We start from the raw sequence: 23454 nt of genomic DNA on the forward strand, positions 1-23454 counted from the left end.
AACCAGGCTGCCACTTAAAACCTGTGTTTACGTGACACTCTCAATGAAAAATAAACTGCAGTGAAAGCACGAGGAGATGCGGAAAGCTCATTTGATAAGCCAAATGTCCCAAGGCTTGAATGGAACATATTTAAGCAGGAGTTACAATGCCCAGTAGTGACTAACAGTCATACAGAATGCATTTACAGGGACCATTCAATGGCTATCAGAAAAAATTAAACATTTATACTGGAAATAATATCTGGAAAATATCGTGCCATTTTCAAAAGATAGGCTGTCCAACTTTATCATATAAAATGACTTCAGTTTCATCACGCCTATCCAGCCTTTTCAGGGACTGATCTCAAACAACAGAGGCTGTTAACGTGCATCAGCCAGGTCTTAGGTTTGTTTAAAAGCCATCCTTTATATAGTAAAACTGTTGTCAAACAATGTTGTAATTTAAACACCCACTCCCTGCAAAACAGAGACGTTAAACTGTGCAAGAGGTGTACATTTTGGAATTATTTCCTGCTGGATCTCAAAACTATTTTAAGCAAAAGCATGTCACTCAACAAGCATTCACGAACTCAGATCCAACTAGTGTCCTCACTCCCAGGTTTTGCAAAGGTCCCTTCTCTTCCTTGGTGAGGAAAACATTTTCTCTTTCTGTATCATAGAATTAATAAAATTGCCAAGACTTTGCTATAACTTTGCGTGCTTTTAGTCTCCAATAGTGAATCTGTCTCAATATTGGAAAAGACAGAAGCGACTGCCCTCTTGCGGGCACTATTGTCACTGCTTCTATTTTGGAATCAAAGGCACTAACAGCACTTGAGGACCAGGTGTTTCACCTTCTTGCTAGGTGTGGGTGAGAGTCACGCATGTAACTGAGTAAGTACTGATCATCTCATCTGAATTTTGTTTTACATCTCAACAGGTGTTACACACACGAAACACTGCAACTATTTATAAAACTGTGTTTATAGGAGCTTTGATATTGAGACGGAGTCTCACTCTGTTGCCCAGGCTGGAAGGCAGTGGCACAGTCTCAGCTCACTGCAACCTCTGCCTCCTGGGTTCAAGTGATTCTCCTGCCTCCGCTGCCCCCCATGTAGCTGGGATTTCAGGTGTCTGCCATCACACCTGGCTAATTTTTGTATTTTTAATAGAGGTGGGATTTTACCATGTTGGCCAAGCTGATCTCAAACTCCTGACCTCAGGTCATCCACCTGCCTCAGCCTCCCAAAGTGCTGGGATTACAGGAGTGAGCCACTGCACCCGGCCTAGGAGTTTTATTTATTTATTTAAAACAGTGTTTAGATACCCACTTGGCTTGCATTTTCAAACATGTTTATGGTATCTGTTTTTGAAATTACAATACATTTGGTCATAGTAAAATACACGATATAGTTTGGATATTTGTCCCTGGTCAAAGCTCACGTTGAATTCTAATCCCCAATGTTGGAGGCAGGGCCTGGTGGGAGGGGACTGGATCATGGGGGCGATTTCTTAGGAATGATTTAGCACCATCCCCTTGTTGCTGTCCTCATGACAGTGGCAGTTCTCACGGGATCTGGTTGCCTAGAAGAGTGCGGCACCTCCCCACTCTCACTCCTGCTTTCACCATGTGACGTCCCTACTCCCCCTTCGCCATCCGCCTCGACTGTAAGTTTCCCGAGGCCTCCCCAGAAGCTGGGCCGATGCCAATATCATGCTTCCTGTACAGCCTGCGGAACTGTGAGTCAATTAAAGCACTTTTCTTTATAAATGACCCAGTTTCAGGTATATCTTTATAGCCATGTGAGAAAGGACTAATACGACATAAAATTTACCATTTTAACTATTTTTAAATGTATGGTTTAGTGGAATAATTAGGTAGATTCACACTGTTGTGGGGCCATCACCATGACTGATCTCCAGAACTCTTTCTTATCCCAAATAAACTCTGTGTCCATTGAACACTAACTCTCCATTCTCCCCTGACCCCTCAGTGCTTGGCAAACATCACTTTACCATCTGTCTCTATGAATCTGACTACTCTGGATACCTCCTATAAGTGAGATCATATAATACTTGTCCTTTTGTGACTAGCTGATTTCACTCAGCATAACGTCCTCACGGTTCCCCATGTTGCAGCATGTGTGAGGGTCTCCTTCCTTTTTGAGGCTGCATAATATTCCACCGCATGTATATACCACATTTTGTTTATCCACTCACCTGTCCATGGAACTTGGGTGGCTTCCATCTTTGACTATTTTTGGATAATGCTGCTATAAACATGGGTGTGCAAATACCTCTTTGAGACCCTGCTTTTAGTTCTTCTGAGTACACGGTATATCTGGCAGTGGGACTGGTGGGTCAGATGCTAATTCTATTTTCATTTTTTTTTTGAGAAACTGCCATACTGCTTTCCACAGTGGCTGCACCATTTCACATCCCCACCAACAGTGCAAAAAGGTTCCAATTTCTCCACATTCTCTTCAGACAAAGAAGACGTTTATAAGGACCAATACTGACATATAACAAATATAGCAATTTTAAGTCATTTCATTTTATTGAATTATGTAAAACATCTTTAAATAACAGTAAAACAATTAAGAAACCATTGCAAAAATTCAATCACAATGATGGCATACTACAGCCCACAGAATTTAAATCTCATGTGAGTTGAACTAAATTAATTTTCTGGTACAAAGAGAATATATTGCTCTTCCTGCTGGGAAATTATTTCCACATATTCACATTGTGTAACAGTGCTTCTGAACTTGTGATACTTTCAATAAAAGGTCCATATCTTAAGAATTTGAATTTAGGGGCCGGGCGCGGTGGCTCAAGCCTGTAATCCCAGCATTTTGGGAGGCCGAGACGGGCGGATCACGAGGTCAGGAGATCGAGACCATCCTGGCTAACATGGTGAAACCCCGTCTCTACTAAAAAAAAAAATACAAAAAACTAGCCGGGCAAGGTGGCGGGCGCCTGTAGTCCCAGCTACTCGGGAGGCTGAGGCAGGAGAATGGCGTGAACCCGGGGGGCGGAACTTGCAGTGAGCTGAGATCCGGCCACTGCACTCCAGCCTGGGCGACAGAGTGAGACTCCGTCTCAAAAAAAAAAAAAAAAAAGAATTTGAATTTAGGACCTATCAATGATCTTGAAATACAGGGGCGGAGAGAGGTTCGCAGCAAAAGAAACTGCTGGACTAAGAACGAAGAAAAATCTGGCTCCGTATAAAGATAGAAATGAATTTCAAGTGTTAAAGAGGCACCTCTCATGCTGCTTGAGGGTGGAAAAGTCTTGTCAGTTGGCAAGACAGAAATCCTCACTAATCACTGGGCATTATGAAAAAGTACAGATTCCTTACAGGTACACATTTGCATTATCCGATTTTATGTTTCTTCTCACTCTGCCAATTATTTTAAAAATATAAAAAGAGTAGTGTTAGCAGAAAAAAGGGTTATGGAGTGAAATACTAATAAGCAAGGATGGAATGTAACCAGGGCAATTTCATACCTGCCAAGGAACATAATTAAAAGAGAATACAAAAATCTAAAGGTGAACCTTGCTCCTATAATACCAAAGTAAAATAGATTTATTCTTTGTTTTCTAGTCTAATCTAGTTTTTCGTTTCCTACTTAGTTTTCCTTTTTATAAGATTAAAACATTTTTTGTTGAATTTAGGAACTAATTAAAAGCATTACGGTAGCTTTAAATTTTGTAGAAAATTCATTTGTGTAAAAATATAAAATTTGTCTTTAACGTTTAAAACCATACTATTAGAAATATCATGGGTGTATATAATGCAACATAAAAATTTCCAGCTTTGACTGTGGAAGCACTAGCTGGTCTAGACTATTTTGAAATATCCAAAAATCACTACTCATTCATTGTGGGCCACCTTGCCAATATCAAGTGAATGAATTCATAGGTTTGAGGTGTTACCCTCTCATTCAAGGTTTAAAACTTTTATAAAATACCTGCAATGTTTCTTTGAAATATCCAGCTAAAAACAGGAGAACAATTCTAGACACTACTTCAAACTTGTGTCGTCCATTGTCATGAACTTAAGAAAATGCTAAAAATTTCTAACTTGCTTTAGGGATTAGAGACAGAACATGCAACCTGACTCTCACCTATCCATCACGTGGAGGAGCACTTCACGCCTAAAATGCTAAAAACTTCTAACTTGCTTTAGGAATTATGGGCAGTGAACATGCAACCTGAATCCCTCTCACTTATCCATCATGTTGAGGAGCATTTCACAGGTCACGCCTTCATCCACGTCCTCTTTGACTCTGGCTGTGGTTTCTCCGCAGGCGCCAGGAAGCACCTCTCCTGGGAACTGTTCTCGCTTCGGGGTGGAAGCCTCCTCAGCAGCAGCTTCTTGAAAAAAGTCCAGGATGAGCAAATTTATCAGAAAGTCAAGGAATTGGAATTTATAAACTGTGCAAATATATTTTGGAAACTATCACTTAAATTTGAACGCAGCAGCGAGCATGTTAGAAAACGATCTAATGGATAAGATGGTACTATTCTGATCTCAACTACTGCCTGAAGTCAGGGCCTCTCAGCCTCAGCACTACAGACGTTTGGGGTCAGAGAGCTGTCTGCTGGGGGCAGGGCGCTGTTCTGGGCACTGCAGGATGTTAGCAGCGATCCTGGCCTCTACCACTAGATGCCAGTATCACCCTCCTCTCCAGCTGCAAAAACCATAAAAATGTCTCCAGACATTGCCAGTGTCCCCTAAAGGTGACAAGGGGGGTCATAGTCACTCCCAGCTGGCATCAGCTGCTGTAGGTGAACGTGGATCTTACAGCTTTATATCGAGGCGGATCTTAGAGATTTATATCGTGGCTGAGCTGCTCACCTAAGTCTTGTCTCAGTACCCATGGCATGACGCTGCCTACACGAAGAAAGCCAGCTGCCTGCAAGAGATTAGTCCCTTTGGCCAACCGACATATCCTGAGTACTGATTCTGGGTTGCGCGTCCTGCTAGGGATGCTGGAGCCAACGCCAGGTGTGTATCCACAATCTGCTTCCCCTCCAGCAGCTCAGGAGCCAGTGTGCACAACTTAGTGGCTTTGAAACAGTCCACTGTGAACCAACCTATATCCAACCCTCTACTGTGCCCAACCTTCTCAGTACCAGGGACCAGCTTTGTGGAAGGCAATTTTTCCATGGACTGGTTGGGGGGGTGGGGTTGGTGTGGGGATGGTTCAAGCGCACTACATTTATTAGGTACTTTATTTTTATTATTACATTGTGATATATAATGAAATAATTATACAACTCACCATAATGTAGAATCAGTGGGAGCCCTAAGCTTGTTTTCCTGCAACCAGACAGTCCCTTTTGGGGGGATGGGAGACAGTGAGAGATCGTCGGGTATTAGATTCTTATAACGAGTGTGCAGCCTAAATCCCTTGCACGTGTAGTTCACAACAGGGTTCGCACTCTTATGAGAACCTAACGCTGCCACTGATCTGACAGGAGGCGGAGCTGGGGAGGCGATTTGCGCGATGGGGAGCGGCTGTAAATACAGACAAAGCTTCACTCCCTCACCCCCTGCTCACCTCCTGCTGTGAGGCCCAGTTCCCAATAGCCCACAGGTCCATGGACTAGGGGCTGGGGAGCCCTGCTCTCCACTCATTTTCCAAATTACTTCCCCAAACATCCACAGAGCGCCACACTGAAGAACGTGATTGCCTCATGTTAGTTCTAAGCTGTCTGAGGACATTTTTGTCCATGCTTCCTTGAAGTACTTTTTTTTGGGGTAGGTGGAGGGGGACAAGGAGACCCAGTTCTTAGATATGAAAAGAAACACTGAGACCACAAAACTGGTGCCATCAGGCCAGGCACGGTGGCTCATGCCTGTAATCCCAGCACTTTGGGAGGCCAAGGTGGGCAGATTACTTGAGGTCACGAGTTTGAGACATGGTGAAACCCTGTCTCTACTAAAAATAACAGAACAATTAGCCAGGCGTGGTGGCAGGCACCTGTAATCCCAGCTCCTTGGGAGACTGAGGCATGAGAATCACTTGAACCCAAGAGGCAGAGGTTGCGGTGAGCCGAGATCACACCTGGGCTATAAAGTGAAACTCTGTCTTAAAAAACAAAAACAAAAACTGGTGCCATCAGAGTCACCCGTCGAGATCTATCGATGAACTGGAGAGGTGCTGCATGCTGGTGTACCGGTAGAGCAGACACAGAAGCGAGACAATTATCTGGATAACACAGGCTACAAAGACCCTGAAATGCAAATTAAGTCATGCTTTTCGCCAGGTTATTTGCCTTAATTCACACTTGCTTTGGATATGACCGCTGACCATCAAAAATATGAAAAAAGTTTGTATATGTCCAATTCCTATCATCAGTTTTTAAGCTGATAAGAGCCTTCTCAACTCTTCTCCACAGCAAAAATGTCACCAACTGAGGGTGACATGTTCAAAATTCACTCCAAACCATTTGGCCTTCCAGAGGTTTCATTTAAGAGATAATTAACAACAAGAAAACGCCACCGCATTTAGGCGTCTTTAGGTGTCAAGATGAGGCGAGCTGCAGAAGGACCCGTTAGGAGCCGAATGAGTGGGGAAGTCACGTTTCTCCACGGACCTTTTAGGATCGGACTTAAACTCAGAGCTCAGGCGGCCAGTAGCCTGGCCTTGGGTTTCTACAATGCGGGCTGACGAATTGTGGGTCAAATTTCACCCGTCTGTCTTCTCCAATAAAGGACTGTGCTTATTATTCACTGGTTTATTCAACAAGTAGTGCCTTAACGAGCACTGCTAAGGTCAGGCCTAGTGCCAGGAGCTGGGGACGGACCGATGGGCCATGCCCACCCGGGGGGAGCCTGCAGTGCGCTGCATGTGGGAGTCTGACACTTATTAAAGAACCAAATAAGGGTGAAGTGCACGGGAGCGGCAGCACAGGACCGGGGGGTGCTCGCGCGAAGTGCTTTTATTTTCCTGAAGACATGGAGCATGTTCAAGGCTGATAGGAAAGAGCGGGCCAGCAGGGGTGAGCTGGCTGAGGAGGGTGGGTGGGGGACATAAAGCTGATCGGAGGGGTGGGTTCCAGACTCAGAGTCAGATGGGGACTTGGATGGGAAAGGTGGCTCCTCCATCAGCCCCTTCCTCCATTAAAAAAATACGAAAAATGGTATTTTACAACATCATTGGTATCAAGGAATCCAAATGGAATCCAGGCTGCATTCACTACTTGATACCCATCAGTGGGACACTGGTTTTTCTTCTGATCTGACCCGATGAGCACTGTGGACAGCCCTGTGCCCTGTGGGGCCGGATGGAGAAGCCCCAGGAGCTGGCAGAGGATGGCGGGAACTCCAGCTGGGAGTGGGACGACACAGGAATGCCAGGGCAGCGGGCAGCAGGGCCCATCTGCTGGTGCAGAGTCAGCGAGGCCTCCACCCAGAGGGGGGAGGCAGGGGCTGGGAGTTTGGGATGAAGGTGCTCATTGGAAATCAGTGGGAAAGTTGTTGGTATTGAGGTTCAGAATGAGGGCTCTGGGCACCCAGGCAGGCTCGTCCCCACCCTGCGATGCAGCTCTCTCCCTGCCAGATGGATGACAGTGTCCCCTGCAGAGGGCTGTGGTCAGGGTAAGAAGGCACTCTGTGAGCTCTCAGTGGTAACTGCTGACGCCTGGAGGAGAAAGGAGGGTGCTCCGCGGACGGGCAGCATGCACAATTCTGAAGAGTTCCAGCTGAGCTGAGCGACTAGGCACTGCCTGGGACCCCTCAGGCAGGGCCTGGCTGCGTGATGCAGGCATGGGAAAGGCAGGCCTGGGGCGCACCCAGGCTTAGGGCTTTGCCAGGTGGTGAGACACAGAGAAAGAGCGGGGGAGTGCGGCCTGTGGACAGAGTGACTGGAACCAGGGCCCCAGAACCAACTCCGCACAGAGGGAACGGGAAGGACTATAAGATGCCCGCTTCTACTTGAGTTTCAGATACATGTTGAACATTTTTTTTTAGTATAGGTATATGCCCAATAGTGATGGGACACGTTTAAACAATGATTCACTGTGTGTCTGAAATTCAGATTGAGCTGGGCATCCTCTATCTGATCTGGTAACTCTTGAGGGAAGGCAGGTGGAGGGCAACCATCATCTGTGGGAACATTTGCAAGGCAGGGACTGAGTCTGGAATCAGAACGTGGGGCATATGCTTGTGCTGTAAGGTTGGACAGTTTCCAGACATCTATGGTTCTAAGGTTCTCACAGGAAAGGAACGGAGATAGTAAACAGAGCGGGTGTTTGCCTGTGCAGGTGTCAGGTCGGTCCCTCTGACAGCAGAGCCATTCACAGGACACACAGGACAGGGCCCAGCTTTGGCCAACCTGAGAACTCACTTCAGCTCCCAGAGGCCAGAGGACGGAGACTGTGATGGCTGTGGGGGCAGGATAGAGGCCCCTAAAACGATATATCCACATCCTAAGCCCCATACCTGACCTCCTTTTTTCAAAAGAAATCCTGAATCCTAAATGAAAAATGTCTTTGTAAGAGGCAAGAGAGAGGGCCCAGACACAGAAGAGAGGACAGAGCTATGAAAAGACAGAGGCAGAGACTGGAGGACGTGGCCACAAAGCGAGGAACGCTGGAGCCACCAGAGCTGCAAGAGGCCAGGAGGGATCCTCCTCTAGGTCCCCAGAGGGAGGGAGGCCCTGCCCACACTTGGACTGAGGATTTCTGGCCTCTAGAGCTATTTGAAAATCAATTTCTATTGTCCCAAGTCACCCAGCTTGTGGTCATCTATTGTACCAGCCCAGGACAGTCCCCGTAAGCTGCAGGTAACAGTCCAACGTGATGGAAGAAGGGTCACAAGTGGACCTGCGTGAGGCTCTCACACTGACTTTCTCACGCTATGCTCACTGCCATTCTGAGAGATCTCGCACAAGCCACCTCTCAGGACCGACTGGTGGACAAATAGGGGCTCTGGACACATCCTGGACAGGAACACTCAGCACCCAGGATAGCTACAACCAGAAAACCACGGACGCAGTAAAAACAAATCTGTGTAAAATCAGTACCGTCTCCATTTGCGGCTTCCTTCCATCCCTTCGCAGCTTCCTTCTGACCCTTCGTGGCTTCCCTCCGGATGGTCTGCTTCCTCTTTCTTGTTCTTCTTCCTTTTCCTGAAGCAGCCGACTTTGCTTCCTCTGAGCCACACTTCTCTGAATGTCTGTGCATGTTACTCTGTCAGAGAATTGACACGGAATACATAAGGTGAGTGAAATGGGGCAGGGACCCCTCTCGGGGGCCTGTGGGGACCTCCAAGCATGGAAATAAAGGAAAATCCTGAGTTCTTTCGAAGGAAATTCCACGCACCTCACTAGCCCTAAGAAGTAAACAAGCAACTTGATAAGTAAGAAGGTAAAAGGAGGCCAGGCACTGTGACCCACCTATGTAATCCCAGTACTTCAGGAGGCCAAAGGGGAGGGTAGCTTGAGCCCAGGAGTTCAAGACCAGCCTGGGCAACAACAGTGAGACCCCAGCTCTACAAAAGATAAAACATAAAAAATCAGCCAGCTGTGGTGGCATGCGCCCTGAGATCCCAGCTACTCATGAGGCTGAGGTGGATCGCTTTAGCCCAGGAGGTCGAGGCTGCAGTGAGCTGTGACTGCACCACTGCACTTCAGCCTGAGTCACAGAATGAGAACCTATCTCAAAAAAAAAAAAAAAAAAGAAAAGAAAAGAAAAGGTAATAGGAACCTAAAACAATAGCCGAGGAAGCTAGACTCAGGATGTTTGGTTCCCTTACAGAAACCTGAGATTTTTCTTTTTTTTTTTTTTTTTGAGATTGAGTCTTGCTCTGTCACCCAGGCTGAAGTGCAGTGGCGCGGTCTCGGCTCACCGCAACCTCTACCTTCCAGGTTCAAGCAATTCTCCTGCCTCAGCCTCCCGAGTAGCTGGGACTACAGGCGAGTGCCACCATGCCCAGCTAATTTTTGTATTTTTAGTAGAGACAGGGTTTCATCATCCTGGCCAGGCTGGACTCAAACGCCTGACCTCAAGTGATCCACCTGCCTTGGCTTCCCAAAGTGCTGGGATTATAGGCGTGAGCCACTGCACCTGGCCAAGATAACATCTTAACATCCGTCCCTGAGTTGTTTTTTAGAACCCTGGCTCTTTACCAAGCAGGCCCACCGGCAGGGAGACCTAAGACAAGGGGGACCTGGGGGCTGAAATCTGACCACTGCTAAATTTGTTCTAATTTTGCTGTTAATTTCCTCCTGAGAGGCCTGGAGGAGGTCATGCCCCATGAACCAGAGCTAACATTCTTTTCCGAAAATTATAAACAAAACTTCTCTTCCTTAACCAATTGCAAACCAGAGTCTCTGAATCTACCTACAGCCTGTAAGCCTCTGCTGCAAGATATCCTGCTCTTTTAGGGCAAGGTATCCTCCATGCACTGATTTATGATTTTGTCTGTAGCTTCTGCTTGCTTGGCACCCTGCAAATCAACACCTTCCTTTCTCCTGCTGCAAACAGCGGTGTGGATATCCGGTCTTACTGCACCAGGCAAGCAGACCCCAGTTTGGTTCTACAAGAGTCGGCTTCCCCACATGCACTGAAAAATGCACAGGTAAAGAGACAGGCTTTGGGAAAACTGGGGGTATCATGGATCTTTGATAATCTTGTGCAAAAATGATGACTTTTTAAAGGTGACCCTTTCTGTTGTGTTTAGGTCTAGCCAAATGCTGGCTTGCTTTAAGTATTTTTTTAATAACAGAAATCAATGAGAAGACAAAATTTATTTCTCTAGAATGTTTCTACTCTCTAAAGTGATGATCGATATTGAACCAAAAATTCAATACATCAGTCAATTTTATAACCATCAACTACATACCATAAGGATTTTACTTTTCTGTTAGCTTCTCTCTTGAAGCTACTGAGCAGAGGTCACAGGTGGCAGTTATGAAACTGTATACAATATTCAGGAATAAAAGTCAAAGACTTCCCCTAGTCAAGCCTATTTGTGACATATTCTCATCTAACAAACACTTAGGATAACCTTAAGTGAGAAAATTTTCACTTTTTGAAAAGGTCCCAGGCAAAAGTAAAAAACTGGTAACAGGTGTTTAAATTTGCAAATTACACGAAACATCCCGCCTGATTCCCATTTTGACTTTCTCACTGTGTAGCAGGACTGTCTGCGTTTATGATGGAAGGAGGAAGAATTTACACATAATGGAGGTGATGTAACAGGTTGTTTAAACTTCTTCCATTTTATGCTTAGACACTGGGGTTGGCAAACGACAACCAGTGGGTCAAATCTGGCTGCCAACTGTTTGTGAAAGCAGGTGTTACTGCAACACAGCCACGTCTATTCACTTACACACTGCATCCACAGCTGCTTCTGTGATACAAGGGCAGACTCAAGAAGTCGTGGCAGAAACTGATTTGCATTGCCCTGGTGATTAATGACGCTGTGCTTACTGGCCACCTGTATGTCTTCTTTGGAGAAAGGTCTATTTAGATACTTTACCTGTTTTGTTTTGTTTTTTTCCTGAGACAGTCTCGCTCTGTCGCCCAGGCTGGAGTGCAGTGGCACGATCTCAGCTCACTGCAACCTCCGCCTCCTGGGTTCAAGCAATTCTCCTGCCTCAGCCTCCTGAGTAGCTAGGATTACAGGCATGTGCCACCACACCTGGCTAATTTTTGTATTGTCAGTAAAGACAGGGTTTCACCATGTTGGCCATGCTGGTTTTGAACTCCTGACCTTGTGATCCACCTGCCTTGGCCTCCCAAAGTGCTGGGATTATAGGCGTGAGCCACCATGCCTGGCCTAGATACTTTACCTGTTTTTCACTGTAATAAATAAAAACTCAGTAAATACAGTCTATTTACTGAGTTATAAGAGTTCTTATGTTCTAGATACAAGTCCAAATATGCTTTCTTGAACAGAAGTTTCAGAAATTTTATGTTCTGAGGGGACTGCATGAGGCAGACTTGTTCTTTTCTCTACATTTTTATTTCTTGCACCAAAGGGCAGTTTCTTCTCTTTAGAATTCTACTCGTTCATTTTAACTCTTTACAATTTTAGCATGAGCAGTGGTGTTTGGGAGCACTGCCACAGCTTTCATTTGAAATTTTAAACGAATACGGTTGACATTCCAGAACTACCCCACTGTGCTACTCAGAAAAACACAACTACACTACTGTTTCCAGAAGAAAGATTTAAAAGAATGGTCAACTTCAGGAAATTCAACTTTTATAAAGCTTTTTATAAAGTTAGGCTGAAGCCTACATGGTCCAGGGATCTAGCTAGCCATGTGCAGTGGTTTTTAAATGTCCTGAACTTCTTTGACGCTGTTCCTTTCAAAAGAAACTTCATTTCCCACTCCTTGAGTGTGGGTGGGACTTCATGGTTCATTTCTTGTGACTAGAAGTAATGTGCCACTTTTTTTTTTTTTTTTTTTGAGACGGAGTCTTACTCTGTCACCCAGGCTGGAGGCCAGTAGTGCCATCTCAGCTCACTGCAACCTCTGTCTCCTGGGTTCAAGTGATCCTCCCATCCTAGCCTCCCAAGTAGCTGGGATTACAAGCATGCACCACCACGCCTAGTTTTGTTTTTTTTTTTCTTTTTAGAGACAGGGTTTCACCACGTTGGCCAGACTGGTCTTGAACTCCTGGCCTCAAATTATCCGCCTGCCTTGGACTCCCAAAGTACTGGGATGACAGGTGTGAGCCCTCACACCTGGCTGCTGTGCCGCTTTTAAGACTAGATTGCAAAAGGCCCCGTGGCTTCCTCCTTGCACTCTCTCACTTGCTCTGAGTCAGGAGGACACTCAAGCAGCCCTGCAGAGAGGGCTGTGGCAAGGGACTGAGGCCGGTGCCAGCAGTTGTGTGGCAGAGCTGTCCTGGAAGCGGATCCTCTGGCCCCAGTCCAGCCTCTGGATGATGCAACCCTGGAGGACATCCTGACTGCAGCCTCAGGAGTGACCCTGAGCCAGGACCACAGTTCAGCCAACCCACAGAATCTGTCAGGTGATAAATGTTTGTGGTTTTAAGTCACTCCATTTTGAGGTAATCTGTCATGCAGAAATAAATAACTAATACAACACCTAAAAGAATAAAACCATAAATGTATTCCTTAGCCCAGCACCAATAGCACTATGCTTTTTTTTTTTTTATTAAAAAAATTATTTTAGAGACAGGGTCTCACGCTGTCTTTGAGGCCAGAGTGCAGTGGTGTGATCGTGACTCACTGCAGCCTCCAACTCCTGGGCTCAAGTGATCCTCCTGTCTCAGCCTCCTGAGCAGCTAGGCCGACAGGGGTGCACCATCACACCCTGCTAATTTTTTTGGAGGGATGGGGGTTTCCCTATGTTGTCCAGGCTGATCTCAAACTCCTGGCCTCAAGTGATCCTCTTGCCTTGGCCTCCCAAGTAGCTGGGATTATAGACACCAATAACGTTATTCCAGGGACATCTGAAAAATGTGTGAAAATTGCATTCTCTCTGTCAAGTAGCCTAAATCTAGTTCACTGGATCAATTTGAAAATATTACACTAAAAGCTGGCATTTTTTGGGGAATCTGATAACTCTCTAAAACTATTTGTAAGATTTTGTGTGTTGGATTGTCCTTTTTTTTTTTTTTTTTTTTTTTTTAGGGGATAAGGACACTTTCATAGGATTCTTCAAGAATTTTTGATTTTAAAAAACTAATAACCACTTTCCTAAGGCATGACAGATGCTCCTGAAGTCCTGGCAGGTTTCTATAAGCGGGTCTAAACTCTCCTGGTGTGACACTGTCCTCCTGAGATAGAGGGATCTTTCCATGGGGGATTTACTGTGACTTAAGTAAGCTTACCCAGCGGGAAAAGCCTTTGCCACACTTGGAGCATCTGTAAATGGTCGGGATGAAATTTGCATCGTGGTATTTCCTGAAGTGAACGTTTAGAAGTTGCTTCTGTCGGAAACACTTATTGCAGGAAAGGCAGGTGAACGGTTTCTCTCCAGTGTGGGTGCGAATGTGAGCAGTCATATGACGTTCCTAAGAGGGAAGGGGAAGAAAGCAGCTTGTCTAGTTCAAAGGGTTTTTTTCTATATTAGACATTGTTTATCGTACAATATCTTTTATTTCCCTCCCCAAAGATGAGTCCACTATTAAGCAGAATTACTACAAACACATTCTGAACAAGGCATCATTCACTCTCAGTAAGTGGCCGTCTAGGAAACAAACTCGTATACAGCAGCAGCAAATGACAAAAGTCTTGCAGTGGAGTCCTTGCTGGCTCTCCAGTCCTGTTGAGATGTGGGAGTACAAACCGCAGGGCGTGAAAGGATGGTCCTTTGTCCCCTCATTACTGGGAGTCCTCCTTCTATACAACTATTTGCAATTACCTGAGTTTACAAAGGGCAAATAGAACCTGCAAACTTAAAAATCAAATGTCAGAGTTTAAATTCAATGGGACTTTGGGGTTGCAAGTACGTTAAGTATCTAAACATTTTTCCATTTACTTCCCAATAGTGTTGTAACAGATCTTAATACCGATTTTTTTTTTTTTTTTGAGACAGGGTCTCGCTCTGTCACCCAGGCTGGAGTACAATGGAACAATCATAGCTCAATGCAATCTCAAACTCCTGGGCCCAAGTGATCCTCCTGCCTCAGCCTCCTGAGTAGGTGGGACTGTGGGTGTGTGCCACTATGCTCAGCTCAGTTTGTATTTTTTGTAGAGACAGGGTCTCACTATGTTGGCCAGGCTGGTCTCAGATGCCTAGCCTCAAGCAATTCTCCTGCGTTAGCCTCCCAAAGTGCTGGGATTATAGGTGTGAGCCATTGTACCTGGCCTAAATAGAGATTTTATCTTAGACAGGAGAAAATAATTTGGGAAATCGGGACAAAAATACGTATGAAGTCAAGCAAAAGCACACATTTTGTTTTATTTAAAATGTGATGATAATTTGGATTAAACATATATTTGGCCATTTCTGCATTACTATCAGTGGCCTAACTGATGGTCTTTCTTCTCATCTTTCTCTCATCCAATTCACTGAACACCCTCTTCCACGCACAGCTTTCACCTCATCACCCTCCTTCGGGACAGCATCTCTGGCTCTCCCTGCTGGGAGCCACGCTCTCAAGGACTGCGGCAGCCAGGAGCATCCAGCAGTGCTCCGAGCCTCTGCCCACGGCCACGGCCTGCCTGGCTGCTCTCTGCTCCCACATACCTGCTGTATGCCTGCTCCAGGACCCCCTCATCCTTTCCAAGTCTTATCCATCTTTCAGGAAGCCCTCCTAGTTCATTTGACTAAATATGAGCCTGGGGCCACAGAATATTCTTTGTTCAAAATTTACCAGAAAAACTTTTTCCTTTATTCAAGGCATTTACAGTTTATAGCCCACACTTCAAAACACAGGAAGCCCTGATTTTCACCTTTGGTAACCAATAGCATGCAATGCTTCAAAGCAGTGGTTTGGTTTTCAAACTTCTAGTCTGAGGGCCCTTCAAACTTTAAAAAATTACTGTGGCCTCTGAAGAGCTTTTATTTATACAAGTGGCATATATTAGTATTTACTTTCTTAGAAAGCAAAACTGAGGAATTCTTAAGTATTTAAAAAAAATACCATTTATTAACTCATTTAATAATAACAATAAACCAACTACGTATTACTTCTGTAAAATTATCTATTTTTCAAAACAAAAATAACCTAATGTCTATCTCAATAGATAAGGCTGCCAGTTAAAATACAGGCTGCAACTACTTGTATATAAAACTATTCGTTGTTTGTCTGAAATTCAAATGTCACTAGGTGTGCTGTATTTTTATTTGCTAAGTCTGGTAACTCTATTAAAAGCATTCAGGGCTGGGCGCGGTGGCTCAAACCTGTAATCCCAGCAGTCTGGGAGGCCGAGACAGGTGGATCATGAGGTCAGGAAATCGAGACCAACCTGGCTAACACAGTGAAACCCCGTCTCTACTAAAAATACAAAAAATAAGCCAGGTGTGCTGACGGGCGCCTATAGTCCCAGCTACTCGGGAGGAGGCTGAGGCAGAATGGTGTGAACCTGGGAGGTGGAGTTTGCAGGGATCGCACCACTGCACTCTAGCCTGGGCGACAGAGCGAGACTCCCTCCGTCTCAACAAAAAAAAGCATTCAGATGGATTCCTATCTCTGCTCTTCCATCAGTCCACTGGAGTATGTTAAATGATAAAGAAAATTTGGTCTCATAGACATGTAGTTTGAAAAGAGAGCAACATTTCACCAGCTCTTCCAAGTAATTGTGGCCATTCTTCTCTATTACACTAAAATTCAGTTAGTAGCAATTTCTTTTTTTAGGATCTCACTCAGTTGCCCGGGCTGGAGTGCAGTCGTATGAACACAGCTTACTGCAGCCTCAACCTCCTGGGCTTAAGTGATCCTCCAACCTCAGCCTCCTGAGTAGCTGGGACAGATGTGCACACCACACCCAGCTAATTTTTGTATTTTTTTTGTAGAGACAGGGTCTCATTATGTTGCCCAGGTTGGTCTTGAACTCCTGAGCTCAAGAGTTCTGTCCATCTTGGCCTCCCAAAGTGCTGGGACTATAGGTGTGAGCCTGTGTGTCTGGCCATGGTAATTTCTTACCCCTGGGATGCAATGTGGAATCTGAAACCCTGCCAAGGAACTTGTTCTCTGTGACTTTAAAACCTCTTGGTCTTTTCCTTTGAATGGATCTTTTACCTGTGTGTGAGTCTGTAACATCATGGATTGGTCATTTGGAAAATACTAGTTTACTGAGCTATGCAGATCTTCTAAATGCTAACATATTTCGTTACACAATATAAAAATTGCTTTAAAAAATCACTCCAATCTTTTTTTTTTTTCTTTTTGAGATGGAGTCTCGCTCTGTCTCCCAGGCTGGAGTGCAGTGGCATGATCTCGGCTCACTGCAACCTCTGCATCCCAGGTTCAAGCGATTCTCCTATCTCAGCCTCCTGAGTAGCTGAGACTACAGGTGTGCACCACCACGCCCAGCTAATTTTTGTGTTTTTTAGTAGAGATGGGGTTTCACCATATTGGCCAGGCTGGTCTCAAACTCCTGACCTCAAGTGATCCACATGCCTCAGTCTCCCAGAGTGCTGGGATTACAGGTGTGAGTCACCACACCTGGCCTACGTTGTTCATTTTTAAAAAAATGTCCACCAATACCCAATGACTGAGTAAATAGAGTTCATCTTGTTCCTTAGTGAAAATGACAATCACTGAAAGTGGCTAGTTGAGCTGGAAACTCAAACAAGCCCCCAGGTGCTTTTCCTCCAGACTGTGGAAGACAGTGGAGGTGCATATGCCGGCTTCTAATCTCATCACAAAGATTATTACAAAGAAAGTATTCCGGGTCAAGACTGAATAAAGTTAACAACTTTTACTGCCTCTTCAAGAACACTGTCATGTAAAACTGCCCTTTATTTTTGTTGCCAGTGTATGAAGGTGAAGACCACCACCATGACCAGTTTCACTGTGTGTCACTGCCTTGATCTGGGCTAAGGACCACCACTGTTTTGACACCAAAAGTACAAATGTCAGTGTCTCAAAATGACACCTTTCCATTATCATAACAAGGGCTTGGCTCTTGTGGGACCCTAGTTGGTCACAGGGAGCTCTGGGAGTGCAAGAACATACTTTAGAACTGTTGTTTTGTACGACTGGCTCACCGTTGCTTTCTGCTTATTTTGAATAGGATACTCTACTAAAAGCATAACTTTTCTCAGTATTTTCAAGGTGGTAAAGAATCCCACCCCAGCCCTCCATTCTTCCATGCACCACTGCCTCTCCAAATTAAGTAAAGTACAATACCTGCTTGCAGGCATAACTGCAGTGTTCGCACTTGAACCTCTTCTCATTTTTATGAGTTTTCTGGTGCTGAATGAGGGCATAGCGCTCATGGAAGACAGCAGAACAGTAGCGGCATTTCAGCTCTGCAGCGCTGTAAGCATGCAAGTTGCGCATATGCACACCTAAAATGGTTACAGAACATTATAGACTTCAAGAGTGTTGGTTTTCTGTTAACCTGCTTCCCCTCTCCTCTAAACCGGGGTTTCTCAGCCTTGGCGCTGGAGCATGCTAGTTCCTTCCTGGGCAGGGCAGGGTGGGTTATCCTGTGCATTGGAGGAGGTTAAGCAGCACTCCTGGTGTTTGTCTACCAGATGCCAGCAGCACCTCTTTCTCCCTGGTCGTGAAAGCCAAAATACCTCTAGGTATCACCACCTGTCCTCTGCGGGGTAAAATCATTCCCAGTTGAGAACCACTGCTCTAAACGAACAGAATGCTGAAATACCATTTTAATATTCTTTCAATATGGAGTTAAATGTTATGTAAGCTATGTCATACTGAACCTAAAATGTTCATTTAACAAAGTACTTTGAGCACTACCTTATGATGGGGTAGGTCAATGTTAGGATGATGTTAAGGTGGTTTTATATAAAAAGACATAACATCTTTATTTTACCTTAAAAAATCCACATGTTGTTAGAAGTCAGTGCCCTGTTATTTCCCATGTTGAAATTAACCCGAGACACATGGTGAGGTCTGGCTGGGTTTGCTCATCTATGCCTGACGCATGATGGTCTTCTGATACTTGTGTAAGAAACCAAATGACAACTGACAGCTCTGTGATGGAGCTATTCCACCCTACCCACAGTGACTCAGACACTTAGAGAGCTTGATTTCTCATATAGTCATGGGAAAGAAGAATTAGTGTGTTTATAAAGCATCTTACAGGGCTATGCAGAGTGTATCACCCACTGGCATGAGACAGATATAAACCATGTTACTTTGTCATGGTGTCAAAAAAGTCTAGCAACTGGCTAGACCTGTGCCCCAGCAAGCCCCACTGGGCTGCTCTGTGATGTGCTGGTAACTGTGGCAACAATGACAGAATGGTCCAGATGAAAAATAAAAGTTAAGACTTTGTGGAACACCTTTCACCTTTCAGAAAGGTTTTTTAAAAAGTTCATCTCATCTCCAGAATTTCTTTGGGCAAAAGGGTCAATTTTTTGTTTTGCTAACATATTTTGTGTCATATATTTTGTGTCATATGTTTTGTGTCATATATTTTGGAAAGAGAAATAAGATCATGGAAAAAGGGAGGCCCAGGAATCCTGAAAAAAAGAAGAGGCTCATTTGCTCACACTTACCCACACCCTCCCTCCCATTGCTCAACAGTGGCTGGCTTCCTCACAGGCAGTATCAAATCCCAGCTCCTAGGCCTGCTGTTCAGACCCTCTGGATTTCCACTCCCACTCTGGGGGGTCTGACAGTTAAAAGGCTCACCACGGTAGATGCAGATTACACGTTACAGGCCCACTTCCTTTCCCAAAGTGACTGTCTTAAGGGGAAAACCGTGTCTTTTGTACCTTCTGCTCCCAAAACTTTAGGCCCACAGCCAGGGTTTAAGAAAAGCTTGCTGGGTGTCAGAGAGAGAGCATTGATACATAGGAACCCAGAATCCAGCCGCCTCCTAGCACCCTTGGTCATGTGACTCCCGGGCAGGTTACTGTATGTCTCTGAGTTCCAGTGTCCTCCTCATCTGAAAAATAGGCCCAATGTGGAAAGAAATAATACCCATCCGTGAAATATGGAACAGGCCTGGGCCGGGATTCTAAAATCATACTATAAAATGCACTTATGAGATCCAGCCACCAGATGGTGCGACAGGACCTCTGAAGAAAATGTGTCCCAGGGCCAAGTTCCCGCCGCCTCCCAGTATCAGGGCCAGTACATTGCAGGTACATAGGGCCTCGCTCCAAAGAGCCAGCAAATGCTGTAGTAAAAGAAAGATCACTAAACCAGAAACTCACGTAGGTCACTTTTCCGTGCAATGATGGTGGCACAATGGGGACACTGGTGTTTGGGGACGTTTTCGCCGTGTTTCTGCAGAATATGTGTTTTCATGGTCCCGCTCTGGGTGAAGCGGGTGTGGCAGATGTGGCATTCGTAAGGCTTCTCACCTGAGATGCAGACAACAAAGTGATTCCCCCTCCAGGCCTGATCCTTGCCAAAGACTACCTGTGCTGAAAGTGTTTCTTTTGCCCTAAGACTCCCTTATCAACCCCTTTCTCACCGGACAACCCCCAATTAGTATGAGACTCCCAAATCAAGCCCAGACAGCTTATGTCAAGTACGGCTGTGTCCACGATGGACCAGACACACGACTTCCTCGCATCTGGTGGCTATGCAAGAGTTCAATGTAGTTCACATCCATGGGGCTGTATGAAGAACCAAGAAGCACACCTAAATGTATTCTTTACAGAACAAGACATCAAGTACCTCTGTTACAAAACAAGCACACTTTATGCTTTGCCTTAAAGTTGAAGAATGAATTAAGGAGTTGACTTTTATTTATTTTTATTTACTTTTTTTTTTGAAACAGGTTCTCACTCTGTCACCCAGGCTGGAGTGTGGTGGCGCAATCCTGGCTCACTGCAGCCTCAACCTCCTGGGTTCAAGTGATTCTCCTGCTTCAGCCTCCCAAGTAGCTGGGACCACAGGTGTGCGCCACCAGGCCCGGCTAATTTTTAAATTACTTGTACAGACAGGGTCTCCCTATGTTGCCCAGGCTGGTCTCAAACTCCTGGACTCAAGGGATCCTCCTGCCTCAGCCTCCCAAAGTGCTGGGATTACAGGTTTGAGCCACTGTGCCTGGCCAGGAGTTGAGTTTTAAATACCCGAAAAATCTATGGAAGTGAATACTTTGTGTTTTACTCCACACAGTGGGGTTGCGGCACAATGTCTATGCAGACTCTCTTACTGCTAAATAAAGGTAAAGGTACAGATCAAGATCCTCGTATCACAACGGCACACAAAAATCCACTTTTACCTTTGAACTTTAATTGTGCCAATAAAAAGTAATTTTTTAAAGCTTGCTTTAAGAGCTAACACTGTAGTTATCAGGCCTTCAGCAGCGGAGTCCTTACCTGAGTGTGTTCTCATGTGGCGTTTCAGCTTGTAGGTGTCTCTGCTGGCATAGCTGCACTGGCAACACTGGAAGGGGCGCTCCCCAGTGTGGGACCGGACATGGCGCTTCAATTTACTTGCCTAATAAATACATAAATGATGTTCATTGCAATAGAAACTCAAAAATGGCAGAGTCTTCCATTAATCAGCATTATAAAAGAGATTTAATTTAATCAGATTTTAACATCAGAGCACCAGAACATATTTCACTCACTGAAAAAAACATGAAGAAGTCATTACTTTTAATCATCTGTTATGGGTGATTTTATTTCATTTGATGTGTGTGCGTATAAGCTCCTTTAGGGCAATGGGCAGCAGTTCTGAAGGCTTTCGCATTCACCTTCACTTAACCCTACCTGCTCAATGCCACACAGGATTGTATTTTCATTTCTAAGGCAATATATGCCCAATAGTTACAAAATTTAGATTGCACTGTAAAAGCACAAAGGCAAACATTTTGTTTTCCTTGCATAAAGTGAAAATCTTGAAACTCTAGCTCTTGTCAGGTGTGGTGGCTCACACCTATAATCCCAGCACTTTGGGAGGCTGAGAGGGGTGGATCACCTGAGCTCAGGAGTTTGAGACCAGCCTGGGCAACATGGCAAAACCCGGTCTCTACCAAAAATTAAAAATGAGCTGGGCATGGTGGCACACGCCTGTGGTCCCAGCTACTGGAGAGGCTGAGGTGGGAGGATTGAGCCCGGGAGGCTGAGGTTGCAATGAGCCAAGATCATGCCACTGCACTCCAACTAGGGTAACAGAGTGAGACAATGTATCAAAAAAATAAAAATAAAAATAAAAACGAGACCCTAGCTCTTTAATGGAGGAACATCTGTAAGTGTCGCCTCATGGTCACAAGTCCTGCAGACTCCACCCTGGCTGGCCCCAGGGTAACAGTGTGAGTGGAGGAAGGCATCCCTGGCTATTCAGCATCGGGGCCATGTGACAGAGGGTTCCTATAAAGAATTAAGTTTTAAGTAGAAGAAATTAAATTCTAATTTGAATAATTATGTATCCCAGGCAATCAGTTAAATAGCAAACAACATAATACCTCCCATTTGAGCATTCACTGCCTGACCGGTTTATTGCCTTCTAGAACTATTCTTATTCTGTATTTGTGTATCACAGGCCCTTATCTACTGCTAGCAGGAAATGGGGCCATCAGCTATAGGTGGACTACAGACATCAGGAAGCCGCATCAGTCCTGCTGGTGACCCAGGGATGCCACAATCCATCTGTCTCCCCAGTAAGTGGTGAGCACACAGAAGCCTAAGGAACACTCGAGAACAAAAGGCGGCTTAGGATGGAAGGCAATAGCCAAGCCAAAAAATTTCACTTAGATTTTCAGAAGAAAAGTGAATGCCTCAAGTATATTAGAAAGCAAAACAAAAAGAATTTAAAAAACTGTATAGCATGAAAGTTTTGAGGAGGATAAGTGATGTGAATGAGCAAAGAAGGCCATTAAAAAAGACTCTGGATGACTCTTAAAGGTGGGATGGGAGGATGAGGGAGTTCAAAAAGTTCAAAAGCTTTTTTTTTTTTTTGAGATGGTGTCTCACTCTCATCCAGACTGGAATGTGTGATCTTGGCTCACTGCAACCTCTGCCTCCCAGGTTCAAGTCATTTTCCTGCCTCAGCCTCCTGAGTAGCTAGGACTACAGGCATGTGCCACGACACCTGGCTAATTTTTTGTATTTTTAGTAGAGACAGGGTTTCACCATGTTGGCCAGGCTGGTTTTGAACGCCTGACCTCAAGCAATCTGCTCGCCTTGGCCTCCCAAAGTGCTGAGATTACAGGTGTGAGCCACCACACCTGGCCAATTCAAAAGCTTTTTTTAAAAAAGGGGCACATCTGCACCACAGCTCTGATCCATTCCTGCTGGCATTTTTGTCATGGGATGGGATGAGGGAATAAACAAGCATGGCAAGACTTGAGGAGACTGCAAAAATGGGGGGCTACGGCAGCAGTAGAGACCCCTGTGCTGAGGCCACCTCCCACAGGCTGCATGCAGACCGCTGGCACTGGGGGAGGGTGTCATGGACCTGGGGAGTTTGTACCGAGCACTGGCAGGGCACCAACAAAAAGTCCACTCTAGGCTTAGGATCCCCAGGTGACTCTGTTCCCTGAACCCTCCATTTTGCATTCTCATACTACAATCACAACCTTTAACTCAGATGAGAAATAATTTTTAAAAAAAATAGTAACAGCAGAAAAAAGTTCTTGGAATCAAATTCTGACCCTAACCACGAAATTTCCTAACTTGTGAAACCCGGCTGCACTGTTACTATATTTAATCTTCAGCTGTTCCCTTTAACTTAGTTCCATTTGAGTGTACTGTTGACCCAGTCCCGACCAGGCTCAAAACCGGGCCTCAGTCTGTTTCCCAACACACTGTGGGACCCTGAACATTAACTGGTGGAAACTGGCATTGCCGAGTAAAAGCAGCGCTCTGCCTGTTTCATGTGAGTACCACTAAACTCATTAGAAGATATAAATAAAGCAAATTAATTAAAATGACTACG

General features: G+C 45.1%; 1 protein-coding gene across 8 annotated transcripts in view; it reads right to left on the bottom strand.

Annotated features, from left to right (window-relative positions):
- Window positions 1-1602: 1602 nt before the first annotated feature.
- Window positions 1603-23454, bottom strand: part of CTCFL (CCCTC-binding factor like) — a 32167-nt gene continuing 10315 nt past the window's right edge. Inside the window, exons 5-11 of one of the 8 annotated variants that reach the window (XM_023231946.1) lie at window positions 20892-21012; window positions 19776-19925; window positions 17773-17933; window positions 13804-13986; window positions 9018-9183; window positions 4212-4359; window positions 1603-1717 (exon numbers count right to left, since the gene is read on the bottom strand). In XM_023231946.1, coding sequence (XP_023087714.1) covers window positions 1603-1717; window positions 4212-4359; window positions 9018-9183; window positions 13804-13986; window positions 17773-17933; window positions 19776-19925; window positions 20892-21012 — 1044 coding nt within the window. Of the gene's footprint in view, window positions 1718-4207; window positions 4360-5196; window positions 6057-9017; window positions 9184-11934; window positions 13056-13803; window positions 13987-17772; window positions 17934-19775; window positions 19926-20891; window positions 21013-23454 lie in introns of those variants that run through there. The other 7 variants (XM_023231951.1, XM_023231950.1, XM_023231955.2 and 4 more) reach the window with 7 other exon arrangements.

Source organism: Piliocolobus tephrosceles, chromosome 20 (genome assembly GCF_002776525.5).
Source record: "Piliocolobus tephrosceles isolate RC106 chromosome 20, ASM277652v3, whole genome shotgun sequence".
Classification (NCBI taxonomy): domain Eukaryota; kingdom Metazoa; phylum Chordata; class Mammalia; order Primates; family Cercopithecidae; genus Piliocolobus; species Piliocolobus tephrosceles.